The sequence below is a fragment of the Ascaphus truei genome, chromosome 2 (assembly GCF_040206685.1).
Source record: "Ascaphus truei isolate aAscTru1 chromosome 2, aAscTru1.hap1, whole genome shotgun sequence".
In the NCBI taxonomy this organism is placed as follows: Eukaryota; Metazoa; Chordata; class Amphibia; order Anura; family Ascaphidae; genus Ascaphus; species Ascaphus truei.
The window spans coordinates 405,774,579-405,792,552 of NC_134484.1; the positions used below are offsets into that span (position 1 = coordinate 405,774,579).

The window sequence follows — 17,974 nt, forward strand, 5'->3', positions numbered from 1 at the left end:
GTCCAACTTTTTTTGAACAAATCTATTGTATCTGCCATCACAGTCTCCACGGGTAATGAATTCTACATTTTAACTGCCCTTACTGTAAAGAACCCTTTCCTTTGTTGGTGAAATTTCCTTTCCTCCAACCTTAAGGGATGGCCCCGAGTCCTTTGTACTGCCAGTTGGATGAATAGTTCTTTTGAAAGCTCCTTGTATTGTCCCTGAATATATTTGTATATAGTTATCATATCCCCTCTTAGACGCCTCTTTTCTAATGTAAATAAATCTAATTTAGCTAGTCTCTCCTCATAAATTAGAATGTCCATCCCATTTATTAATTTGGTGGCTCTTCTCTGCACTCTCTCTAGTTCCATAATGTCTTTTCTTAGGATTGGTGCCCAAAATTGTACTCCATATTCAAGGTGTGGTCTTACTAATGCTTTGTAAAGGAGCATAATTATGTTTACTTCCCTTCCATCCATTGCAAGATGAGATCTTGTTTGCCTTTGCAGCTACTGCATGACATTGGGCACTATTGCTAAGTCTGCTGTCTACAAGCACTCCTAAATCCTTCTCCATCAAGGATTCCCCCAATATATCTCCATTTAATTTGTAAGTCGCCTTTTTATTCTTGCATCCCAAATGCATAACCGTACATTTATCAGTATTAAACCTCATCTGCCATTTACCTGCCCATGTTTCCAGTCTCTCCAAGTCCTTATGAAGAGAAATTACATCCTGCTCTGATTCTATTACCTTACACAATTTAGGATCATCAGCAAAGATGGAGACTTTGCTCTCGATCCCAACCTCAAGGTCATTAATAAACAAGTTAAAAAGCAGGGGTCCCAGTACCGATCCCTGAGGTACTCCACTCACGACTTTAGCCCAACCTGAAAAAGTTCCATTTATGACAACCCTCTGTTGTCTGTCATTTAAGCAGTTTTCAATCCAGGTGCATATATTATTACTGAGTCCAACTTTCTTTATTTTGTACACCAACCTCTTGTGTGAAACCGTATCAAAAGCCTTTGCAAAATCTAAGTAGACCACATCAACTGCATTATCCTGGTCTAAATTCCTACTTACCTCCTCAAAGAAACAAATAAGGTTAGTTTGGCAAGATCTATCCTTCATAAATCCATGCTGACTATTACTAATAATTTTGTTTTCCATTAGGTATTCCTGAATTTTATCTGTATTAAACCTTCAAGTAGTTTCCCTACTATTGAAGTCAGGCTTACAGGTCTGTAATTTCCCAGTTGTGATCTAGCTCTCTTTTTAAATACAGGCACCACATCTGCTTTATGCCAATCTTGTGGTACTGAGCCTGTGGAAATGGAGTCCTTGAATATTAAATATAATGGTTTTGCTATTACTGAGCTTAACTCCTTGAGAACTCTTGGATGTATGCCATCGGGGCCAGGTGCATTATTTACTTTAATTTTTTCAAGTCGCTTATGAACTTCTTCCTCAGTTAACCAATTGTTCATTAATATAGAGGTTGTGGCTTCCTCCTGCGGCACTGCTATTGAACTTGATTCTTCCCTGGTAAACACACAGAGGCAAAGAATTTGTATAATACCTCAGCTTTTTCCTTATCTCCAATAATCTGCCAATCCATCTCACACTGAAAGGGTCCTATATATTCTTTTCTCATTTTTTTGTTATTAAGGTACTTAAAGAATTTTTTAGGGTTGACCTTACTTTCTATTGCAATCCTTTTTTCATTATCCATTTTTGCTAATTTGATTGCCCTTTCGCAATTTTTGTTACATTCCTTATAATTCTGATACGATGTCTCTGTCCCGTCTGATTTAAAGAATCTAAACGCCTTCCTCTTCTTGTCCATTTCCTCCCCTACCTGTTTATTTAGCCACATTGGTTTTGACTTATTTCTTTTATACTTATTACCCAAGGGTATACAGTATACTGATAAGTGTGCTTATCTAACAATGTTTTAAAGACTGCCCATTTATCTTCTACATTTTTCCCTGCAAAAACATCATCCCATTGTATTACTACTAGATTAGACCTCAGTTTATTAAAATTTGCCTTTCTAAAGTTTAAGGTCTTTGTTGAACCCAAGTAATCTGTTTTTTGATAATTTATTTCAAATGAGACCATGTTATGATCACTGTTACCCAAATGTTCCAGGACTTGAATATTTGTTATTACTTCGACATTGTTTGATAGGACCAAATCCAGAACTGCCCCTCTCCTGGTTGGTTCCTCAATAATTTGGGTCATATAATTGTCTTTAAGCACCCCCAAAAACCTGTTCCCTTTTGTTGTAACTCTAATCTCAATGCCCCAGTCTGTGTCTGGATAATTAAAATCCCCCATTATGCAAACATGACCCAGTTTTGATGCCTTCTCCATTTGCAAAAGTATTTTAGCTTTCTCAATCTCACAGATATTTGGTGGTTTATAGCATATTCCCACAAACATATTCTTTATACTTTTATCTCCACTGCTAATTTCTATCCACAAAGTCTCTACATTTTCATAATTCCCTTCATAGACATCATCCCTTATAATAGGTTTTAGATCCGGTTTAACATATAAACATACTCCACCTCCTCTTCTATTTGTTCGATCCTTCCGAAAAAGAGAATAACCCTCTAAATTAACTGTCCAGTCATGAGTTTCATCCCACCATGTTTCAGTAATGCCTATGATATCATACTGCTCCCTTGCATCTATTAATTCAAGCTCCCCCATTTTATCTGTCAGGCTTCTTGCATTAGCAAGCATGCATTTCAGTTTTTTTTCAGCCTGTACTATTATCTTATCTGCTCCTTCCTTTCTGCGCCCACTTTGTTTAGTCTTTTGAAGTTTTCCAGTATTATCTATGGGTGTCTCACTGCTTGTCAAACTTGCACTTGCCCCCATTCTACCTCCATACTAACTGCCACCACCAAGAATCTCAATCACTACAGATGCATGCGGAACATGTGCACAAGGCAAACAAGGCATGCAAAAGCCCAATATTACTCTGACAATCTCCACCAGAATACATCAAACCCAGCTAACTTCTGGAAGGTTATCAACAATATATTCCAGCCTCCTAACCATCAACAACCAAGTAATATCACTAAGGGGGATATTACTCTGACAAACCCCAATGACATTGCAAATGCATTCAATGATTACTTTGTGGGGTGTGCCACTAACTTATTAGTGAAACGCAGCCCAAACCACAAACCTGAATCTCATCTTGGGAGTACCCCTATAGTCCCACCCCCTCCCAACACTGCCCACAATTTTCAATTTGGCCCAGTATCTGAAGAGGAGATTATACAAGTGCTCCTCAAACTAAAACTAAGCAGCCAATGTGGACCCGACTTACTACAATCTAGGTTCCTACGACTTGGTGCCCCAGCAATTGCCAAACCAATTGCGTCCATAGTCAACTCTATCCTGTCTTCAGGCCATATCCCTAAGACCTGGAAAACTGCCAGAGTTGTCCCAATCTTCAAAAGTGGGGACAAAAACACTGTCTCAAACTACAGGCCAATCTCACTTCTCCCAATTCTATCCAAAGTCATGGAAAAATGTGTCCACTCACAATTAAGCAATTTCTATACCAAGACAAATTTCCCTAGCCAATTCCAATCTGGCTTTCGTCCCAAACACTCCACTGTAACTACCCTGCTAAAAGTTTGCAATGGAATCCAGTGTGGAATGAAACGGGTACAACTAACTGGTGCAGTATTCCTAGATTTTGCAAAGGCTTTTGACACAGTTGATCATGCTATCCTGCTTATCAAACTCCAGAGCTCTGGAATAGGGAAGCATGCTTTAAACTGGTTTCAGTCCTACCTATCAGGAAGATCCCAACATGTGTCCATCTCAGGCTCTAACTCCAACCCCCTGAATATCACCTGTGGTGTCCCGCAAGGCTCTGTTCTGGGGCCCCTACTCTTCTCAGTGTTCATTAATGATCTTCCCACAGCTTGTAAGGAAGCCTCAATACACATGTATGCAGATGACACAATCCTATATGCACACAGCCATAGCCTCTCTGACCTTCAACACATACTTCAGTCTGACTTTTTGAGACTCGAAAACTGGATTTCCCAAAACAAACTGTTTTTAAACACTGACAAGACTGTAACAATGGTATTTGGGACCAAGACTACATTTGTAAAGCTTCCAGTGACTGAGCTCCTGATTAGAACCAATGCTAACACCACCCTAACACCTGTCACTAGTTTTAAATACCTGGGCTTATGGTACGACTCCCACTTAACATTCGGGATGCACATTGATACCCTGACAACCAAGACCTATGCCAAACTAGGGGTACTTTACAGGAACAAATCCTCCCTAAGTCTCCTGGTCAGAAAGCGTATCGCACAGCAGATGCTAATGCCAATTATTGACTATGGAGACATAGTATATGGCTCGGCACCTCAAACCCACCTTAGCAAACTTGACACCCTCTACAATTCAATTTGTCGTTTTGTTCTCCAATGCAACTACAACACACATCACTGCGAAATGCTCAAAGAACTAGATTGGTCAACACTAGAGTCTAGGCGCAAAGTGCACCTTTCCTGTCTTGCCTTTAAATTCTTCATGGGCAAGCTACCCAGCTACCTGAACAAGCTCCTCACCCCTACCACTTGCAGCACTTATCACCTGAGATCAGACTCCAAAAGACTGTTCATGGTCCCAAGGCTCAACAAAGTATCCGGACATTCCTCCTTCTCCTACCGTGCACCCCAAAACTGGAACAACCTACCAGAGACTCTCACATCCACCACCAGTTTAAGTTCTTTCAAATCTAAGGCTGTCTCACATTTTAACCTGGTCTGTAACTGTTTCATACGCTCATAATATATATTTTCTTTAACTGTGCATGCAATGTCTTGTATATAATGTATACTCTGTTCATTTATGTAACTGTACTTGTAACCATGTACTATTTGTTTTACTCTGTGCCCAGGACATACTTGAAAACGAGAGGTAACTCTCAATGTATTACTTCCTGGTAAAATATTTTATAAATAAATAATACCACCTTGTATCCTCATCTATTCCATTTAGTTCATTATCTGTTTCATTCCCCTCCCCCCTCCATCCTAGTTTAAAATCTCCTCCAACCTTTTTAGAATTCTCCCCCCTAGCACTAGAGAGGAAGTTCCGGTTATGGTATAATGCAGAAACCGTGTAGTTGTTTTGGTCCTGGAGATGGATTGGCTTGTTTCTGATACTTTTCAATGGAAAGTCATCACAGCTTTATTTTAGAGTTGTAGTTGTGCATAATCTTTGGAAACCTCAGGAATGTCTTATTATATGTGACCTATATGTCTAGACTCTAGAGAACATGTGGACAGCTGAGACACCAACTATGAACAGCAGTCATGTTGGTTCATTAAACATTATTACAACTACTCCAAGCCTCTATCCACATTGGCTTACCCTGGGCCTCGCACCATGGTCCTGACTTGGACCCCATGTGTATTCTCCCCAAGAAGTTGGCACAGTTACGTACCCACACTGGCGCACTCGCCGGTCCCTCTACCCACACAACTCTTCCATTCCAGTACGTACACTCTGTGAATATGCATCAACATGTACTGAAATAGTTTTGTGAATGTGCCTACCCTCCACCCCTCTTTTTATACCCCCCCTCTTTTATGCTGCTCAACCCTAAAAACCCGCAATAAAATTTGAGTTACAAAAAAAATTGATGACTTATAACTACAAAAGTCAGAAATTCTGTATCTAATATGTGTGTATACTTATATACATACAGTTGTGTGAAAAAGAAAGTACACCCTCTTTAAATTTTATAGTTTTACATATCAGGACATAATAACAATCATCTGTTCCTTAGCAGATCTTAAAATTAGGTAAATACAACCTCAGGTGAACAACAACATATGACATATTACATACACAGTGTCATGATTTAATGAACAAAAATAAAGCCAAAATGGAGAAGCTACAGTATGTGTAAAAAAACTAAGTACACCCATACTGCTTCCATAGGAATTAAGATGCTAAGTAGCAGACAGGTGCTGCTAATCAAATGCCCTTGATTCATTGATCATCAGCAAATGTGACGACCTCTATAAAAGCCAAAGTTTTAGCAGTTTGCTGGTCTGGAGCATTCAGGTGTGTGTTAACACAATGCCAAGGAGGAAAGACATCAGCAATGATCTTAGAGAAGCAATTGTTGTTGCCCATCAATCTTGGAAGGGTTATAAGGCCATTTCCAAACAATTTAAAGTCCATCATTCTACAGTGAGAAAAATTATTCAAAAGTTTAAAACATTCAAGACAGTTGCCAATCTTCCCAGGAGTGGACGAACCAGCAAATTCACCCCAAGGTCAGACCATGCAATGCTCAGAGAAATTGCAAAAAAACAAGAGTTACATCTCAGACTCTACAGGCCTCAGTTAGCATGTTAAATGTTAAAGTTCATGACAGTACAATTAGAAAAAGACTGAACAAGTGTGGTTTGTTTGGAAGGGTTGCCAGGAGAAAGCCTCTTCTCTCTAAAAAGAACATGGTAGCACGGCTTAGGTTTGCAAAGTTGCATCTGAACAAACCACAAGACTTCTGGAACAATATCCTTTGGACAGGCGAGATCAAAGTGGAGAGGTTTGGCCATAATGCACAGCACCACGTTTGGGCGAAAACCAAACACAGCATATCAGCACAAACACCTCATACCAACTGTCAAGCACAGTGGTGGAGGGGTGATGATTTGGGCTTGTTTTGCAGCCACAGGACCTGGGAATCTTGCAGTCATTGAGTCGACCATGAACTCCTCTGTATACCAAAGTATTCTAGAGTTAAATGTGAGGCCATCTGCATGACAGCTAAAGCTTGGCCGAAATGGGGTCATGCAACAGGACAATGATCCCAAGCACACCAGCAAATCTACAACAGAATGGCTGAAAAAGAAAAGAATCAAGGTGTTGCAATGGCCCTGTCAAAGTCTACACCTCAACCCGATTGAAATGCTGTGGCTGGACCTTAAGAGAGCTGTGCATAAACAAATGCCCGCAAACCTCAATGAACTGATGCAACATTGTAAAGAAGAGTGGGCAAAAAGTCCTCCACATGTGAGAGACTGATAAAGTCATACAGAAAACGATTACTTCAAGTTATTGCTGCTAAATGTGGTTCTACAAGCTATTGAATCATAAAGTATACTTAGTTTTTCACACATGGCTTCTCCATTTTGGCTTTATTTTTGTTAAATAAATCATGACACGGTGTAATATGTCATGTATTGTTGTTCATCTGAGGTTGTATTTACCTAATTTTAAGACCTGCTAAGGAACAGATGATTGTTATTATGTCCTGATATGTAAAACCATAGAATTCAAAGAGGGTGTACTTTCTTTTTCACACAACTGTATGTTCTATTATTTACTGCTAAAATGATTCCTTGCTTCAGCTGCATTAAGTATAGTGGTATTAATTCCTACATCTTTATAACAACAAATGATTTTAAATCAATTGGAATGTACAATAATTATTTTTAATAACTATAAGCTTTTCCAAAATGAAAAGTCCCTAGAGAAAATAAAAGCATATGACTATTACATAAACCTCAAATATTTACACTTGATATAGAGAACTTCCTATTTTTTTTTTGTAAATTATAAAAATATGGAACTGAAATTCCTCTTCTGGGAGTAAAATGTCCCTGAGAATTTCACAAATTTTGCAATAAAAATGGGGTTAATCAACAATAAAACATGAAAAATGAAAATAAAAATATATGACAGTTTCCAGATGCTATCTTTTGCAATACACAGTAGTTTAATGGTATTGTCAAGTGAACATTTATAAGAAAAAAATATAGTACGACATGGTAGGATTGTATGATAGCTTTGCACACTGTGCTTGACACAAATAATTTGTAGCTTTGTTATTTCATCTAAAACTAAACCTATGATAACCAGCAGGTATGGGCTTTGAAACCTAGTAAAATTCTCCTATTGCTTTTCACACAGCCAGGTCCATAACTCTGTTGTCAATAACTTGTAATGAGCATAGAATCTGTTAAGAAGGAAACAGTAGGCAGAGACATCTACTATTCTATTTTAGATCTGTATTTTTGGTTTTGAAGAACAGGAGAACTGACTCCTGTTGACTAAACTCATTATGATGTGAAACCTTTTGCTGGTGATCACAAACAGATAGATAGAGGATGAGACACGCACTCAGTCACAATGGTAATAGAGGTGGGGTACTTAGCTGCCGGTGCGCTGGTCCTGGGGAGCTCCTGAAGTCCCAATATGTTATAGTACAATGAAGAAGCAGACACACGGTCTTAATAATGAGCAGGTTTAATATGCCATAAAGACCAACGTTTCGGCAGTCTAATACTGCCTTTCTTCACCTTGAGAAAGGCAGTATTAGACTGCCGAAACGTTGGTCTTTATGGCATATTAAACCTCCTCATTATTAAGACTGTGTGCCTGCTTCTTCATTGTACAGATCACAAACAGATAACATGAAGATGCCTTAAACTTGCCTAAGTGCTCTCTAAAATCAACAATTACCTGACACAATTTTATATTTATTTCTGTATGACTTACAAATAGGCAAGCAATGTACTGTAATAAAGCAATGGGGAAAGCCAGCATGATGCTATGTTATTTAGGGAGAGGTATTCGCAGCAGAAAGAGAAAGGTAGTGTTACTGCTTTACAGCTCATTGGTAAGACCTTGTCTAGAGTACAGTACTGTGTTCTGGAGACCATACAGATGTAGCCAGACTTACTGCCCTTGATGCCGCGATCATCAGTGTACTGGTGCGGTTGCACTGCGGCTATAGATTTTGCAGCCCTGAGAACAGTAAACTACCCAGAAGGATTACAGCTATGGGGTTCGATTCTTCTGTATTGATCCTTTTGGGCAGGAAGAGAACACCGCTACTCACCTTTCAGATTAACTCCACAATCGTGTCCGGTCCATCTGGAGCCACCTCTACTGTCTGGATCTGTGTGCCCTGCTCACTGAAGGTAAGAGATGCAGGCTGTATTTATCAGCCTGGATGATGTGGATCCTTATTTGGAGCTCTAATCATGAGGGGAGACCATATGCCCATATTTAGTCATCTACATCATCAAGGGGGCTGACAGGACAGGGGAAGACAGTCAAGCACCTTGATGTAGATGACAAAATATGGCCATATAACTCCCCGCTCATGATGTAGAGCCCATATAATATTATCCAGGTGGCGGGAAATACAGTCTGCATTTCTTTCCTTCAGCGAGCAGAGACATGTATCCAGATGGCAGAGGCAGCTGCCGACAGGTACACGGCTGAGAAGCTCATCCCTGCAGGATGGTTCCAAATGCATGGAACCCCACATCATTAATCCTTCCGGGCCACAAGACTTGCTGTCCTTTTGGCCGGAGAGGGGCCGCGGGTCTCCACATTTTTTTTTGTGGCCACAAGCACAGTAAGTCTAGCTACATCGCCACAAGGTGATGAATAAAATAGAGATTGTGCAACAATGAGTACAAAATGGTGCATGGTTTACATCGCAAAGATTAAAGGACCTCAGTATGTACAGTTGGGAGGTGAGATATGATAGAAACTTTCAAATATTTTAAGAGTTTCAACAAGGTACAGTACAGAATATTTCAGACAAAGGCAAGTGTTAGAACAAGAAGTCATGCTCTGAAATTGGAGGGGGGCAGACTTGGGGAAATTGGAGGACGTACAGTACTTATTTCTGTAAAGAGTGGTGGATTCATGGAATAGCCCAACTACAGAGGTGGTAGATGCTAATACAGTAAGGGAATTAAAAAATGCTTGGGATAAACATAAAGCTATTCTAAAAATTTACGCAAGCCAAGGATCAAATAGATTTATGAATATTTTAATTAAAAAAATTAAATTTACATAAGAAAACATTGATAAAATATTAATTGCCAAACTGGACAATTTCACTCAAATGTTTTGCCTTGAAAGTGCTTTTGAAATAACTGTGAAAGTGTAAAAGAACAAAAAACGCATTTGCCTTATCTATAAACATGCCAAAACCTAAAGTAACATTGTGGTAATGGTAATGCTGTATCTAGTATGGACATCAACCCAACATTAAGCCATGTTTTCTCTCGTAACAAGCATAGCATTACCTATAATGGCTGTTAGTGATGAGATGCAAATTATATTTTATAATCTTATATTTACTAAAGTCTCTTAAATTTAACATGGGGACTTAATGTTATATTATTGTAGTTGTATCATGTCATAGCTAATCATGTCTTGGTGTTATTCCCATTTAGGGGCTTATTCTAGTAGCTTCAAATTTGTTATTGCCAAATCCCATGTTTTGGCATGTTCAGAATGGAGGAGGACTATTTAATCCGGTGAGCCTCTTAATCAGTAGGCAGAGGAAGGGCTCGATGATCAGTGCGTAGAGTTCCACAGATAAGGGGCATCCTTGATGTACTCACCGACCAAACACCAAAAAGTTGCTGTCATGGACCAATTTATCTTCACCAGAGACTCTGCAGAGGCGTACAGCTTCTGCGGATGGTCACAAATTGTGGGCCAAAGCCGAACACCTGCAGGGTCTGTATGAGGTATCTGTGATCCACCCAATCAAACACCTCCTCCTGATCAAAGGACAGGAAGGGGAGTCACAGGCTGATCTCCTCAGACTTATGATGGGCCCCCACTTTGGTGTTTTCAGAGGGGCTCCATCCTACCCTCTACTTGTAACCCTGGAAAAGAACGTTCAAGGGTAGATGGTGGTAGTTGGGTGGAGATAGCGGTCCCCTGAATTACTTTTGGGGCCACAGAGACACGCAGTGCCTTAACCATTTCCTCCACCATCACCTGGGCAAATCGGATATCAAAGGGGCCTGCAGCACTGTTGGGAGGGTTCTCATAAGTGAGCGCCCAATGGGAATGGTTCAACCCAGCAGGCACCTCCTGCAGAGAGCCCAACTGAGCCCACAGAGAGGACCCACCTCAGATGCCTCCACAATATATTTTGGGGCACTCAACACAACACTCTCCCTCATATCCGCTTACAACCCCCCCGCCACCCCCCGGTGACACGATCTGGGGCATTGCCACTGTGTGCCATCTATAGGTGGCACAGCCAGAGGGGAATCTTGACTGACCCCCGTTATCCCGAGGACAGCTGCGTCCGTGCGGTAGATGCACTAAAACATGGGGACTATTTTTCCAATTGAGAGGGATATTGGAGAGCATCCCAACACCCGTGTCCGAGAGCCGGGCCTCATGCTGTATAGCACTCTGGCCCCACACCCCTGAAATCTGGGGCACCTCCCGTCCCCCCTCCCACTACTTCCAGATCCCCTAACCTTACGGCCTCACCCACTTGGGAATCTGGAGTGGGGTTTGGCCCAGTTTCCTGATGCTCCCCCGCACCCTGTAAGGTGGGGGTAGGGTGTGCTTGGGGGGAGACAGCAACAACAGAGGGTGACTGTGCCAGGGTGGCTTTTTCCTTTTCTCCCCATTTTTTTTGGGGGGGGGGGATGTCCAGAAGTTGCTGCCAGAGCAGGGGCAGCAATCTCTCCTACTGCCTCAGGGGGATCTGTATATCCTTAAGACTAATCAGTTTAAAGACCCTTGTGATGAAGGGGGTACCTGAGTCAGACCCAATGGGATTTGAACCCACAATACTGTCATTAAAGGCAGCAGCTCTAGCACTAAACTAACCCAGCTGTTGGGAAATACTGTTGTCACAGCATACTGCTGCGGCCAAGTTTATTCGAGCATTTGCCCGTTCTTGGCCGCAGCAGTAGCCTGGCGAGCACCCGAGAGTGACGGGCGCGCGCCGAAGCAGCGGAAGAGCGCCCTCCGATCGGGGCGCTCTCCCTACCGCTGCCGGGTCCGCCGGGTCCCCCGGAACCCCCTGCCGCTGTCCCGCGATCGCGGGACACCAGGGCTCCCTCGGGGAGCCCCTGGACGCGCGTGCAGGGGGCGCACGCTCCCGAAGACGCGTGACCGCGCGTCTATGACGCGCGGCATGCCGAGGGGCGGCCACTAGCAAGCCGGGAAATCTCCCGGCTTGCGGATCTGGCCGCAGAGTAATAAAGTGTGTCGGTAGTGTACACTTATGAGCTCCTCCTCCAAACTCTCTTTCAAGCTCTGGTTAGAAATCACAATTCCTATCTCGCCACCCTTCAGGTGGTGAAACAAATAAGCAAGTATGTCACCCTTTCTTGACCTACCAATTGAATTGTCAGAGCACGAGTGACAACACATTTAAAAAAAACGTTTACAAGCGAATTGGACATGCAATAACGGTTTACAGAATAGCAACACATGTAAAAGTTCTTGAAAAGTGTACTTGAGATGCGTTAAGTCACATTTCAAATCTACTAGGAAAAGCCCCTTAGACCCTGAAATAGGTATTTTCCCATGTCTGAGTGGGTATAGCACCACAGCTAGACATGATTTAAATAATATAGTTTTATTTACCAGCATTATTTCTTTTTCCTCTCTCCACTCCCTATTTAAGAGTCTGGTTAGGGGTAATGTCAATACTTGGATAAAGTCACATTATTGGAGGATACAAACACTATCCTACAATAATGTGATGTTAACTCTAATTTCATTAAATGTACAGATGTAGTACAAATTATTGTTTTCGCCACCTGGTCAAGAAGCGTAACAAGGCCAGAGGATTATTGCTCTTGTACACGCAGTCCTCGGTTATCCAACGGAATCAGTTCTGGAGTGAGTCCCATGTTAATCCGTGGCGGTGAGCGTTGGATAACGCATTCCGGCATCAAAAAACGGCCCATAGGGTTGCATTGTAAAGCGTTGGATATGCCATTTGTTGTAAAATGAAACGTTGGATAACGAGGACTACCTGTATACTCATTCTATAAGTTTTTTTTTCCGAATTTACCTGAACCAGACAGTTTCATAGAGTAGAACTGTATGCTGTTCCAGAATAAGCATAACCCAGAGAGATTCAGGAGAATGTAATGACTATAATTTCTATTAACTGTAGCACGTTACAAATAAACAATAATAACAATTGAATTTTAAATTGGATTTGGTTTAATGTATTTATTCAATAATGTATTTTATAAATAATGTAGCCTGAGCTTAGTTTTCTAAGGCACTTTACTCAATGCATACAAAAAACAATTCAAAATTATAGCAAATATGATACAAATAGCATTACATTTTTCTTTAATTGTTAAGCATGTCAAAAAATAAGGTAAAGACTTACTTATTCCATGCTTGTCTAAGATTCTTAGGACCGTACTGCGTAAAGCGCTCTGTAAAACAAAAATATGACAAGCTGAAAAATATCCACATTTATCCTGCTATATAAAAAACAACAATAAACAGCGCACTAATATTGTGATTAATATAAGGTAATAAACTAATAGTATGTGTATATAACAACCCAAAAAGAGTGATATAGTTAAAGTACACTAAAAGGTTGTGTGGGAACACAAACTTGTATTCCAACAAGTGTTAAACAATGAAAAATAAATATTTAGATAAAATACAAAAACCTTTGACAATCATGGAGAGTCTGCAGCTTGTTGGAGTGGATGGTCCTACATCACACGGCAAACATGTAAAAAAGAAAAAACAAAGCGCACAACTCTCATAGTGTAAAAAAGTAATTATATTGTTACAATAATAAAGTGTAAACGATTGCACGTACAGTACAAGAAAGATTAATCATAAAGGCAGGGCATGTTTAGGGTTCATGTTACCACTATAGAAGGTGAAGACTTGCTTCGTGAGGATCCCTCAGCATACACTGCTCCTTATCCAGTAGTTTGAGAAGCAGCAGGAATATCCAATCACACTGGTAAGTAATGTCCGTAACACAGTACCCAAGAGGGTTACACTTGAGAAGACAAATGGAAACAAAACTCTACTGCTACGCTAGATCTGCTTCATCTGAAGCCCGTCAAGGAGCAACCAGACCTCCGCCTCACCACGATCGTAGACAGGTTTTTGTATTGTGCAAATGTCTGGTAGTTAGAACTACACCTGTGTTTGCTACGTGCCTTAAGCAATGATAGGCTAATTGATCATTTGTATCCACCAATTGCTTTGCTCATGTGGGGTATATATTCTATTAGCTTAGTCAGTCTAAACATCGCTGACGAAGTAGTTCGCTACGAAACGCGTAGGATTGTTTATTCAACATTTGGACACTCTCCTACAATCATCTTTGCGTCTCTGATCCTGCGCACGCCACCTATGGGACTTTTTGTTCATTTAATTGATCACTGGGTGGTCCGTCGCAGACCTACGGCGTGCTGAGGTGACTTCAGGATCCCGGTTTACGATCGTGGTGAGGTGGAGGTCTGGTTGCTCTTGACGGGCTTCAGCTGAAGCGGATCTAGCGTAGCAGGAGAGTTTTGTTTCCATTTGTCTTCTCAAGTGTAACCCTCTTGGGTACTGTTTTACGGACATTACTTACCAGTGTGATTGGATATTCCTGCGGCTTCTGAAACTACCTGATAAGGAGCAGTGTATCCTGAGGGATCCTCACGAAGCAAGTCTTCACCTTCTATAGTGGTAACATGTACCCTAAACATGCCCTGCCTTTATGATTAATCTTTCTTGTACGTGCAATCATTTACACTTTATTATTGTAACAATATAATTACTTTTTTTACGCTTTGAGAGTCGTGCGCTTTGTTTTTTCTTTTTTACATGTATCCTGCTATGAAATACCTTGTTGTGAAATAAAGATGCATGTATACATTTTCTTTTATTAAGCCTCTGTACTTTAAATAAAATCGGAAAACCATTTTTGTGTAGCTGTGAAATGTTGATCTTGCCAAACTGTCGAAGGTTTAATCACTTGCTTTCTATATTGTGTAAGCTGCATGCTAACTAACTGTAAGACTGTCACCCAACGTTCACAGTTGGTTATTAACCATTTTTTCCTGGTTTTATAATTATAAATGGTTGTGATTTAATGAAAGAGTTTAGAACTCGTCTACATATTTTGAGACTTGTGGTTTTGTTCTTAACAATGTATATAAATAATTCTGTTCCACGTTTTTCACAGGGTTGCAATTAATGAGTCAAATGCTACTCTGATCAAGATTAAGGTTCATGATTTTTCCAGAGGTGGCAATAGCTGCAGACGTGTGACTTGCTGTGATCTGATTAATTTACAAATAAATCCAAGTCTTGTTTTTTCCCACATGCCCTCTATTTTCAGACTAGAATACAATTCTGCACTGCCTACTATGTGACACCAGAATTAAAGCTGCCACAATGCAAACTTTGTTAGTGACACTTTAAACTGTCAGTTTTTTATTTATTTTTAAGTTTATCTGACATTGGCGGTCCCTAGGATGTGATCCATAGACCCCCTGTTTCTGAGATATTTGTTGTTGTTTCTTTAACACAAATAAATATTGCTGCAGGATCACAAACAGAAACTCACATCATCTCACGAGATGCATTGAAACTTTATAATGGCCTCCTGAGTGATCCTGACCCCGCAGCCATTTTGTGCCGAAATATTTTTGCCAAGTAGACAAACCTGTTTGTTCCTTTTGAACCGAGAGATCCCCGGAGATCTGGTGACCATGGATCAGTTACAGGGGCCCCCAACTTCAGGTATAGTAAAAAAATAAATGAATGAGAGGGCGGGACTGCTACTTTAATATGTGGAAAGTAGGGGAATGATGTATTTTTTGTACAAAAAAAATAAATAAACGAAACCCAGGATTTTAAAATCTTTTCTTTTTAAACACTTCTGTCCTTATAGATGGCAAAATCTTTACAGGGGTTCATGATATTTTCCTGATCTCTTTTTTGACAAAACGTTTCTGAATTTACAGTCCAATTGTTATGCCACTCCCTTAGTTTTAGGAAACAAATTATGCTGCAATATCCAGCAAAAAGAGATTAAGGTGAAGAAAACCAGTACCAGATAAGATTAGAATTATATTGAACAAATTAAAACCTGTTAATTTTTGATAGCTTCCAGAAAACATGAATTAATGGCAATTTATAGTAATCTTTCTGAAGTAGCAGAATTACATTGATAATTTGTTTTTGTTCTATTTTGCTGTCTATGTGGGACTGTCCCTTACGGCTTTATTTGTCTTTGTTGGCAAATATATATTAGACAAATAAATATTGAGGTTTTTATTGTAAAGGTGGGAGGCATTAAAGTTTATTTCACACAATAAGAACCTATGTAAACTTGAACAACGTTGTTGAAAAAAAAAACAACACGCACAATGTACAGTGTAACATGACACATTAAATATAACAAAGTTCACATGTTCTATGCTACTGTACATGTAAAACAAGTAATAACATTTGCCTTTTGCTGGTTCTTCATATATTACATATGCATGCCTTTTTATTATTAGGAATAGAGCCGAATCCTAAATCATTACTCTGACATTAACATATGCTGAGAAAGAACAGCTTAAATAGTTCAATACTAAAGATTAGCCCAAAAGCTTAGTGGTGAGTATTGTGTGATTCAACAAAGCAGAGTCGACATAATTCCTGGCTCAAATGGATCCTGGCCCAAGGGTAACCAGATGGCAATGCGCAAAGTAAGGTTAGAACCCAATGAAAGTCAGATGAGAAGTAGTAAAACAAAAGGTTTAAATACAACTTTAAATATTATACATATATACAGTATATATATTATTTTTTTTATTTTTTTTCCATTATTGCAATGTAAATTTAGAACACACAAACACACACACACACACACACACACACACACACACACACACACACACACACACACACACACACACACACACACGTAAAGTCACTTATTGTAATATATACATTAGTCTATCAGCTTGTTGAATTCTCTTTTACTACCATTTCAGATGGCCTCCCCCAGTGAACAAACACTGCAAGATAAAAGCGCACTTGTACAATACCTGGTGATCTCTTCTATTCTATTCACAGATCCTCTCATACGCTGACAATGCACAAAGATATTTTTTATTACCCCAGACCTCTCTAGAGCAGGTCCAGTGCAAAGTCTCCCACAGCCTATGTGATAGTTTAACTCCTACAATGCAAATTCAATAACATCATTTTTTTATAAATCTCTTTTACTGACACAGGGGCCAGCAACACAGTGTTGGACCCTCCGACAGCAAAGATGTTTAACAAAAAAATGTATTATTACATTTTGCTGGGTATTTTGAGCTCAGGTATACAGGCTCATTTAAAGCTGCAGTTGAAGCTGCCGTTTTAAAAATGTTTTTTTTTCCCCATTCAATATGTGCATCAATACAATATGCACACTGACAAGTGATTAGCTAAGTTGCTGATCGATCCGTTCTGCTGTGATCGATCGGCGAAGATTCGGCTCGGGGGTTCATTAATTCACTGTAACTGCTGCAGAAGAGGATCCAAGATACAAAGTTGTGTGGGGAAGATCATGTGACCATGCAGTCACTAGATATAATTGGTGCACTGCTAGAGAGAGGGCAGGGCTCAAGAGCCAGAGCCTGTTTCAGAAAAGGAAAGGGATGTGACATTGTAAATGGTTGCTATAGAAACAAAAATGCTTGTTACATTAGAATACATTAAAATGCTGCAAGTATTTTCTCATAGTACAGAACTGATTTATTTAAAAAAAAACACAAGTAGGATATTTTATCTTACTCAACAGTGTATACATGTTTTTACATAAATATTTCTACCCAAAATCTCAGACTTGGCATATTTTTTTTTAATTGAAATATAAGATAAAAAGTGATGCACAGAAATGCTCAGTTTGATATGTCTCATTATAATCTGTGCGTCATTGAATTCCTTTCTATTCCCTCCTATTGACACTTCCTGAATCATAAGTTAACGCACATGATTCAAATCTTGAAGCAAAGACTTTGATACATTGACGCAAAGAAATGCAAAGTGAAAATTATGCAATTTGCTTAATTTTTGCTCCAAATTTTCTTTGATGCATCACTCCCTAAGTATTGGGCCACTGTGCCCTTGGACAGGCTGGAAACATTAGGTTGTGAGCTGTTGTACA

General features: G+C 39.9%; 1 protein-coding gene across 4 annotated transcripts in view; it reads right to left on the bottom strand.

Moving 5' to 3' along the window:
• Nucleotides 1-17,974, bottom strand: part of CDK14 (cyclin dependent kinase 14) — a 693,217-nt gene that overhangs the window by 163,656 nt on the left and 511,587 nt on the right. For all 4 annotated transcript variants that reach the window (XM_075587394.1, XM_075587392.1, XM_075587395.1 and 1 more), the window contains one exon: nucleotides 13,193-13,241. In XM_075587394.1, the coding sequence (XP_075443509.1) occupies nucleotides 13,193-13,241 (49 nt within the window). The remainder of the gene's footprint in view (nucleotides 1-13,192; nucleotides 13,242-17,974) is intronic.